The sequence below is a fragment of the Triticum aestivum genome, chromosome 7B, assembly GCF_018294505.1.
Source record: "Triticum aestivum cultivar Chinese Spring chromosome 7B, IWGSC CS RefSeq v2.1, whole genome shotgun sequence".
NCBI classification, from domain to species: Eukaryota; Viridiplantae; Streptophyta; class Magnoliopsida; order Poales; family Poaceae; genus Triticum; species Triticum aestivum.
The window spans coordinates 724,209,866-724,219,789 of record NC_057813.1 but is presented as its reverse complement, the minus strand read 5'-3'; the positions used below and the strand labels follow the sequence as shown (position 1 = coordinate 724,219,789).

General features: G+C 45.6%; 1 protein-coding gene across 1 annotated transcript; it reads left to right on the top strand.

Annotated features, from left to right (window-relative positions):
* Positions 1–1,578: 1,578 nt before the first annotated feature.
* Positions 1,579–6,146, top strand: LOC123160015 (disease resistance protein RGA5). Its single transcript, XM_044577832.1, has 2 exons — positions 1,579–2,569; positions 3,930–6,146. The coding sequence occupies exons 1-2, from the start codon at positions 1,797–1,799 to the stop codon at positions 5,851–5,853; spliced, it is 2,697 nt and encodes an 898-aa protein (XP_044433767.1). The 5' UTR covers positions 1,579–1,796; the 3' UTR covers positions 5,854–6,146.
* Positions 6,147–9,924: the final 3,778 nt, after the last annotated feature.

The window sequence follows — 9,924 nt, the reverse complement described above, 5'->3', positions numbered from 1 at the left end:
ACTGACTAACAAAACTTGAGCAAGCCAGGAACACTAGGCAACAGTTGAGGGCAATTTAGGCAACTGACTAACAAAACTCCAGCAAAAAAGCCTGACAACTCAGTCACAAAACTTAAGCAAACTGACATACATATCTACAACTCAGTCAAAATAAACACGAGCGTCGAACCATAGCACATAAACCTGATACACAAACATTTCAACAACATGAACCTACAGCATAGGTGCATTTGTTGTATGAAAAAAAAGTGCTAGGCAACTATATGAGCATGCTATGAGCAGTTGTTGCGCAAGTCAGTAGATCAACAAACTATGCACGAGAACATCTCCCTCCCTCTCCCTCCACACGCCACGACATCCTACTGAGCATCACCAAGCCTTGAATACACCCCAAATCCTATCTCACCAGCACCCAAAACCAAATCTAACGAGTGCTTAGTCCATTTCAAATCAGTTAACCTATGCATAATCTCTTCCTAATCTCTTACAAATGGCAAAGGTACTCAGTGATTTCGCCCCGCCAACTCACGAGATCTGACAAGCCTACACAAAATGGGATAGAGATGAACTGACCTGCGGTTCTGCCCTCCGCCAAGCAGCAAGGCGATTCTGCTCCTCCACGCGAACCACACGGCGAAGACGCATGCGTCGACCCTCCTCGCCCGCGTCTCTGGCGCTGCAGCGCCTTCCGCCTCCGACTGCTGCTGTATGCTGCGGGCGTAGACGTATGGTCCCGGTCACCGCACCGACGCGCGCGTCGACCTCCTCGCCCGCGTCTCCGGCGCTGCAGCGCCTTCCGCCTCCGACTGCTGTTGTATGCTGCGGGTGTAGACGTATGGCCCCGGTCGCCGCACCGACGCGCGCCTGGCCGATTAACCACTCCCTCCATGCCGCGCACGCTGTCCCTTCCTCACTACGCCGGAAGACGGCCGCCGAATCGCCGCACCGCCACCGGCTGCTCCGGATTTGGTGGATTTGGGAGGAACTCGTTGCGCTTCCTTCGCTCGGGGGAGGTTTTGAAATGGGGGGGCGGGGAGGAGACGAAAGTGCGAGGGGGGGAAGAACTGTCGGGACCCACGACCGCTTCTCCACCCAACGGGTCTCTTCGCACGACGCCACGACCAGGTGCCACCTGGCGCACGTGACAAGGCAACGTCGGGTCGGAGCGAGTGACGCGCAACCGCGCGATGGCGATCCGACGGCGCGCGAGAGCGTGTGCTCTATAAGACAAACGAGCCAACGCCCACTTTTTAGGATTTAGGTTTTATATATGGGGAGTGAGAGCACTCCATATTATCGAGTTTTGTAGGTGTCAGTGATGACTTCGGATGACTTGATGTATGTTCTTGTTAGACCTTTGTTGAATAATAAATAAAGATGACCGCGTATGCGTCGATTGATACAGAGGTCGGGATTTTAACCTCTTTTACAAAAAAAAAAGGAAAAACACAAAGGATCGGCCCAGCTAAGCTACTTAACCAAGCGTCTCACGAGTGCATGACCTAACAACTAGCAAAGCAACGCGAGTTTCCTTCCCATTTCCCTGTCGCAGACGCTGAAGCGCGCATTGACCTTGACTCCACTCTCCGCTCTCCTTCATCTTCCCTCTCGGAGGCCCCAAACCAAATCCCCATCAGATTTTCAGATCTCCTCTCCTCAATCCCCGCTCTCCCGTCCAGCCGCACCACTGCCCAATCCCCAATCCTCCTCCGGCCACAGATCTGTCGCTCCCTGTGCGCCAGCGCCGCCGCGCTTACTCGCAGCACACAAGCGAGAAACAAGAGATCAAGATCAAGATGTCAGAAATCGTCAACAACCTCCTCGCCAAACTCGCCGACCTCATGGGCGACGAGTTCCAGAAGCTCAAAGGGGTGGAGCATCATGTGCAGTTCCTCGAGGAGGAGCTCAGCACCATGAAAGCTTTCCTGGAGGAGCTGGCGCTGAGGGATGAACTAGATCCCTTGACCAAGGACTGGCGGGACCATGTCAGGGACATGACCTACGACATGGAAGATTGCTTTGATGACTTGCTTCTCAATCTTGGAAGTACCAACGCCAACGCAGGTTTTATCGAGAAGACCACTGAACTTGTCAAGACCCTGTGGGCGCGTTATCAATTTGCAAGCCAGATTCAGGAGCTCAAGGATCGTGCCATAGAGGCGAATCATCGATGCAAAAGGTACAAGCATGATGTTAGCAGTAGCTCTAGTTCTGACCTTGTGGCAGTCGATTCTCGGGTGGCGGCACTCTACAGAGAGGCGGCCAGACTTGTGGGTATTGATGGCCCAAGGGAAGAGCTTGTCGGGTGGCTGGTGGATAGTGAGCAAGCACTCAAGGTGGTGTCTATTGTGGGATCCGGCGGTCTTGGTAAAACTACACTTGCCAAGCAGGTGTTTGACAAGATCAGCGAACAATTCAACTGTAAGGCATTTGTGTCGGTTTCCCAAACACCTGACATGGCAGGGCTCTTGATTGGGTTAAAATTGAAGCTCAAGGGAACAGAGACTTGTCGCACCCGCGAGGTGGCAGACATCATCAGGGAGCTTCAAGAGCATCTCACAGACAAGAGGTACTTATTTACTTCAAATAGTGACTCATGGAATCACACGTTATAGCTGGTGGATGATTTAATTGCGTGATTCAATTGATGCTCATCTTGTTACCGACACCTCAGAGAGGAGGTTGTGATATGATTTAACACGTACGTTTTAAGCAGCTTTTGTGGAGACTTATTTTGTGCGTAGGCCAAATCATGTTTCAGGTTTTGTACACTAAAACGGGCAAGGGCTTGGGTCCAAACAGGCATCTATATAAACTAATAAGAAGGATAATTAAGACCGGAGTTGTAGCACAAAGATAAGTGACCCATGTTTCCATACACATCCTAAAAGAATTGATGGTGGAGATTGAAAGATACCACTTTAGAAAAATGGTTGCCACAGTCCATTTTGCATGTTAGAGATACTCGGACTCGTTAAATTTTGTTTAAATGGATGCCTCTTTGGACCCAAGCCCTTGCCCGTTTTAGTGTATGTAACCTTTTTGTTTCTATCTTGTAACCCGTTTGGCACATAATTTCTTATGTTCTATCCATTGCTATTCTTCCATAGTCCTACATAAGCCTCCACATTTGCCTGGGAAATAATCCTTGCCCCAGGAGGACTGACACGACATTTGCGGTCAGAATGGAGGTAGACTGGCATTACGGGCGACACATATTTGCAGTGCCGGTGGGGGTGAGACCATTAGAGGATAACTCGCGTTGCTCCTGAAAGAAGATGGAGTATGGGCCATTGTCATAGTCTTCTTAACTGAGTTGAAAAAAGATCAAGGAATTCGGTTGGAAATGTAAGGCAGAGAAATACAGTAGCATATGTGGATTCTGTATTTACCTTTTAAGGGTAATTAAAATGTAGGAATAGATTAGGAATTTTCCGGTGATTTTTTCTTTCTTTTTCCTATTGGTTTGCCAACAGATTATTTAATCCAGTAATGTGGGAGTTGTGTGGCACACTTTTGTTACTACTGGTATGTATTTAAAAGGATATTCTTATGATTGGGACTTCGTAACTAGGACACAAAAATATGTCACAAGATGCTTACATCAAAAGTTGAATTTGCACGGTCGAAATACACCTTCTATATGTCTTGGCAGAGTGGGTAATGCTTTTGTAACATAGAAATTCAGACCTAAATTAAATCCATTGTAATTGAGTTTTAACATGTGCGTAATGTTAGTATTACTTAGGGTTGAATGTCATATGAATCTCCTGATTTGGCCTAAGAAATAGCAAATTTGCTTCCATCAAGTTTGCTTGATCTGTTTTTGTTCACCCTCTTTGAATACATTCAATGGTTTTATCTACAATCTATAAGTATATATTTTATTTTAATATATGTAACATACTAACCTATTGAAACCATGACAGGTACTTTATTGTAGTTGATGACTTGTGGGATCGACAAACATGGGATATCATTAGTTGTGCTTTTCCAGATAGTGGCAATGGGAGTAGAATAATAGTAACTACACGAGTGAAAGATGTGGCTCGCCTGGCATGTCGCAATCACCAGCAGTGCTTTTACAAAATGAAGTTTCTCAGCGACCAAGACTCAAAAAGGTTATTCTTTAGTAGAGTGTTTGGCCCTGAGTATGTCGATTCATCCCAATATGAAGAAGTTTCAACTGAAATTTTGAAGAGGTGTGGTGGACTGCCACTTGCTATTATTACAATAGCCGGCATATTAGTTAGTCGCCCAGGAATATTAAGGCAGGATTGGGAGAGCATAAGGAGTTACTTGGGAGTTCAATCTGCCACAGACCTCACCATGGAAGGAATGAGGCGTATATTAAACCTTAGCTACATGCATCTTCCTGCTCATCTTCGGGTATGTTGCTTACGTCTTGGTATGCATCCAGAGGACCACAAGATCATGAGGGATGATCTTGTTCGACAATGGATAGCTGAAAGCCTTGTGCGTGGCTTACCTGGGCAAGATTTGGAGGATGTTGCAAGGAGTTATTTCAATGAACTTATCAATAGAAGCTTGATTCAGCCTGAACGGACAGTCGCTGGGGATGTGGTTTCTTGCAGAGTGCATGATATGATTCGTGATGTTATTATCAGCAAATGTGAAGAGGAAAATTTCATGAGTGTGGTATACAATTCTGAAGACATGGCAAGACTGCATAAATGTAAGCTCAAGGTCCGCCGATTGTTCCTGAGCCGGAGTTCTGATGATGCTATATCAAGGACCACTGCTACTAGTCTGTTGAAGGTTAGATCGATTGTATCATTCGGAGAGTCCAAGTATTTGTTATCCAGATATCTCCGGGTGCTGTTCATTGAAAACTGGGGGATCACTATCGATCTCAGTGAGATCAACCGATTGTTTCACCTGAGGTATTTGAAAGTTAGAGCACAAGACATAAAACTTCCGTCTGAATTGAAAGGACTTGTGCATTTGGAGACACTGGAACTGCTTTCTGATTCAATCCCGTCAGATGTAGTTCAGTTGCCCCGTTTGTCCCACCTGGCTGCTCTATGTCACAGGCTGCCTAGCGGGATCGGGAACTTGAAATTATTGCGGACTCTGTATGGGTTTAAGTTGACAGGTTGCTCCTTGGAGGATATCAAGGGCCTGGGCGAGCTAACCAATTTGCGGGAGCTCTTTCTCGAAATAGAAGATATAAGTGAAATTGACGATGCTTTGGTCTCCTCCATTGAAAAGCTTCGTAACCTGAGATATCTCACTTTTTTTAATTGGGGGCGTGCTGACAATGACAGGCTGTTATCATTATCAAATCCTCCCCTTCATATCGAGACACTACTACTGATGCCTCTCTTGATCTCTAGAATTCCAAAGTGGATTGGTGATCTGCATTATCTCCGTCACCTGGATCTGCGTGTTAGGGAGACATCGACTGATGACATTCGTCTTCTTGGACAGCTGCGCTCCCTCATGGAATTCAAATTGGGTTTGTTGCATTTCGCTGCAAATGGAGTTATTATAATCCAAACAGGATTATTTCCAGCTCTGGAGTACTTTTGTGTAGGCCTTTATGAGGAAGATCATGAGTTACACTCTGCAGACGACGATGTTATGACACACCTGTGCTTCGAGGTCGGGACAATGCCCAAGCTACAAAAGCTCGAGCTACAGTTACACGAGAGGCACTGGGGCGGCGCTACCCCAGTCGGCATGGAGCACCTGTTGGCTCTCAAGGAAATTGAGGTAGCATTCCGCTACCGCAGAGGCACTGATAGGAATGAAGTGAAGTGTCGTGCTGAGTCTGCGCTCAGGAACGCCTTGCAAGAGCACCCAAACCGTCCTTCCGTTCGCATCAATTAGCAGCAATTAGTATTTCGATCACCTTTTCCCAGAGCTTGCTCGTCCCTTCGATGTTTTACATATTTATTCAGTACTCCCTCCGTCTGGAAATACTTGTCGGTGAAATGGATAAAAATGTATGAATCTAGAACTAAAATACGTCTAGATACATCCATTTCTTCGACAAGTATTTTTGGACGGAGGGAGTATTTTTCTTGTTGGCTTTCTTTGTAAGCATGTACGTACACCTGTTTGTTAGACAATGTGTATACGAACCGTTGTAGACGCGCGCGTGGGTGCATTCTATTGTAACTTGGTTAGCTTGTTTAGATTGATCTTACCTCTTTTTAAAAAAAGAATTATCTAGCTTTTTTTATGGTATTGATCTTATCTCTAGTTAACTTGGAGATCACCCGCAAAAAAAAAAACTTGGAGGTCAACCTAACTCAACCTCCCTCCCGTGTATCTCACCCGCAAAAATTAACACGTACCCGCCCGTCCCTGCGATTTTTTTTTTGAAATGAAACACTGGTATTCCATTAAGACACGGCTCGATCGCCGGTCACAGCACTGAGTACATCATCCGGGTAGCTGGTGAACCACTCACGGTGCTCACCAACAGTTAAACATGCACCTATAGAAGCCAGCACATGTGCTGGACCATTACAAAGTCTGGGCACAAACACCACCTGGGCCTCAATGAAAAGGGTCCTAAGTTTAAACCTGATCTCACTAAACAACACACCCAGGGGCGAGAAAGCATAGGCATTTGAGTTCATGGCCTGCTGAAGGACCAGGCAGTCGGTTTCAAAAATCACGCGCCCTAGGATTAGGCCACCCCCAACCGTTAATTCCTCCGCATCATCTTTTCCCCTTCACATCTGGCTCTGAGTTGACCAGCAACTCCCATCCATGGCAGACACCGCGCTCGCGGCTGCTCGTCCTTGGCTGCCCGTGCTTGCAGGCCAACGGCGTACCCGCGCTTGTCGCCCCGGCTACCCGCGCTCATCGGCCATCCGCTCTCGTCCTTCAACAGGTCGCCGTCGTCGTAAACAGCCTGCTGCATCCGATGCAGTACGAAGGCGTCGCCGTCCGGCGTGGTCAGGGTAACCTCGGCAGCCAGTTGCAGCATCCTGAGCTGCCTCTGGTAGTAACTCCGATGATGTTGTGTGGCCATCCGACGCTGGTGCTGGTTCCAACAAAAAAAGATGCTGCACGTAGAAAATTATGTTGCTGGATGTAGCTTCGTCACACCGACGCTCGACTCGTTCCAGCAAATAAAAATGCCACCCATAGCAACTTTATATACGAGTTGTAGCATTTTCCCACCCTGTTTGCAGCTCTGTCGCGCCGGCGGTCGTAGCCAACGAACGACTAGTTCCAGCAAAAATCAGTGATAGTTCCAGCAAAAATCAGTGCTGGATGTAGCAAAATAATTCGCTGGTTCCAGCAAAAAAGCAAACAGAGGAGTTGGTAGCAAAAAATCAAAGCAGTGGCAGCAAAAAACAAAGACAATGGTAGCAAAAAAAATTGGAACTGGTTTCAGCAGAAAGAGATGGATCCAGCAAAAAAAGTAAAAACTGAAAAGACGGTAGTAGCAAAGAACATCTATGGTGGTAGCAAGAAACATAGAGCTAGTTTGGTTCGAGTCCTGGGCTTCATGCCTGGACGAAAACCGCGCCTGGCATTTGCCTGGCGAGTTCGATATAAATGCCTGGCTAGTTTGGTTCGGTTCCAGCATCTCGTCCACCCACTTGGTCTGGAGCTTGCACTACAGCGTAGTAGCAGCAGCGTGTATTCGCCGTCGGCAGCATCAGCACCGGTGCAATGACTCGATGAACCGCCGAGGGCAGAAAAAGAGGGAGTGGGTCCTGTGTGTGGCGCTGGGACTGACGAGTTGCCATGACGGAGGAGCAGCAGCTACTCGACAAGTTGCCATGGCTGGCCGGCACATCTTGTCGCCGGTGGGGAGAGCAAGCACCTACAGATGGAGGGTGAGGGAGGAAGTGGAGCTCGTTGACCAGAGGAGATGTGTCCGTTCGTGAGGAAGAAATGAGTGGATCTCATCGTCCCTGAAGAGATAAGGTCGTGCGTGAGCGGTGCGGGTCGATCGGTGTATGGCCCATCTGCAGACGAGTGCGTGTGTGCATGAGCGGTGCGGACCGGCCGAAAACTCATCCGGTCGACCGCATATAAACGTTTTCCCTGCGATTTGCATACATTCCAGCCTCGTTTTTATTTATTCATTTAATGGAGTGCCGATCGAATTTTGAGCTGTTTGGTCAAGCATATGTATATAGCAACCTCAAGTTTTCCTTCAGAAAGTCGTAAACTAAACCATAGTAAGTTTACCCAACACGCATGCCGGCGATGCATACATGCCAAATGTGGGTTCAAGAGCATGCCAGCAAATTTTTGCATTAAACAAGGTCCAGAGGTTTCAACAGGCAGACAAATCATCGACCACATATATGGAAAAGAGTTGTCACTCAATTCTCATCTTGGTATCTCAGATTCCAAGTTACAGCCACATTGCAACTGCGGTCTGATGCCAATACTGGTTGCAAGATATTATTGTCCAAAAAAGCACCACAAATTTAACCAAGCTCGAGGCTCCAAAAACAATCGATGTGGACTTATGTCGGGCATTTGGAACTCATAAAAGCACATTCAGTTTGATAACCACCAGATTCAGACAAACGATTATAGTGTCAGATAGTAAATGTTATTCATGTTTCTCGCGCACGAGCCTGCCGGTGAGGAGCCTCTACAACCTGCTACTCCCGTAGATTGACGAAAACAAATGAAACTAGAGTATGGGAGGCTAACAGGACACATTTGTTTCGCTGCGGTTTTTACTCACTTCAAGCCGTTAACTTGAGTTTCTGCGTTACGAACAGAGGCAGACCGAATTACAACTGTTTCTTCTTTTTTGTATCTACTGCTGCCAACTCTGGTATTTAGTGCTCATAACCACTTACATTCTTCTTCTTCTTTTTGCGACTCAAAGTTGCACTAGAACTGCGTCATTTAATTTGAATCGGAGGGAGTAGTACATTCTTGAGTACGAGCCTGTCTTCCAAATTTCCGATACTGCGCAGCAGGGCGGGCGTTTTAGTGCGACTTTTATACATTGGTTTTCATGTTTTCATCCATGTTTGGCTCTATGTTTGTTAGCTCAGCATAAAATATGCTATCGAAATAAGGCCAGCATCTTTTTTGAGGTGGTCGTACGTTCAGTACTACCCCACCCCATTAGCCGCCACAAATGAGATATATCACTCTATGCGAGCACTACTGCGTCGATCGCTTACAAGGGCATGCCGAGCGGGCTGAACCATCAAGCGACGCTACCAAGAGTTTCCTGCAGTGGTTTTACCGAGCATCTCATCGGTTTTATGGAGCGTTTTTCCTAGGCCGACTTTGGGAAGGTTCCGGAAACCTCTCACCCGGTTTTCTTTAACTTTTCTGTCCTTTTTGGTTCTGTTGTGGTTTGCGGAACATTCATATTTTTTTTATGTTTTCACCATTTTCTTTTCTGTTTTTTTGTTTCTTTTTAATCTTTCACGGTTTTTCTGGCTTCCTTTCTGCTTTTTGTTATGTTTCTTATTTTCTTTCTAATACATGACCATTTCAAATTAATGGACAATTTTAAAATTCATGAATATTATAGGAATTTTCTGCTTTTTTGCAATTTCACGTCATTATTTGAATTCGTAAACTTTAACTGAATGTCTTGAATATATTTTGAAATCACGAACTTTATGAATTTCTAATAATTTTCTTGTAAAAAATAATTTACATAATTGCAAAGAATTTTCAAATCCATGAAACTTTTTTGAATTTACGAACATTTTTGGAATTCATGAACTTTCCTATTTTCATGGAATTTTTTGAATTCTTGATTGTTTTCAAATTAACCATTTTTTAGATTGATGTACTGTTTTTGATTTGCATAAATTTTTAGAATTCGTGAACAATTTTCAAAAAATGAATTTTTTTATATGCATGAATGTTTTTTAATTCATGACAATTTTTCAAATTTAGGATCGTTTTTTGAATTCATGACATTTTTTTCTATGCATGAACTCT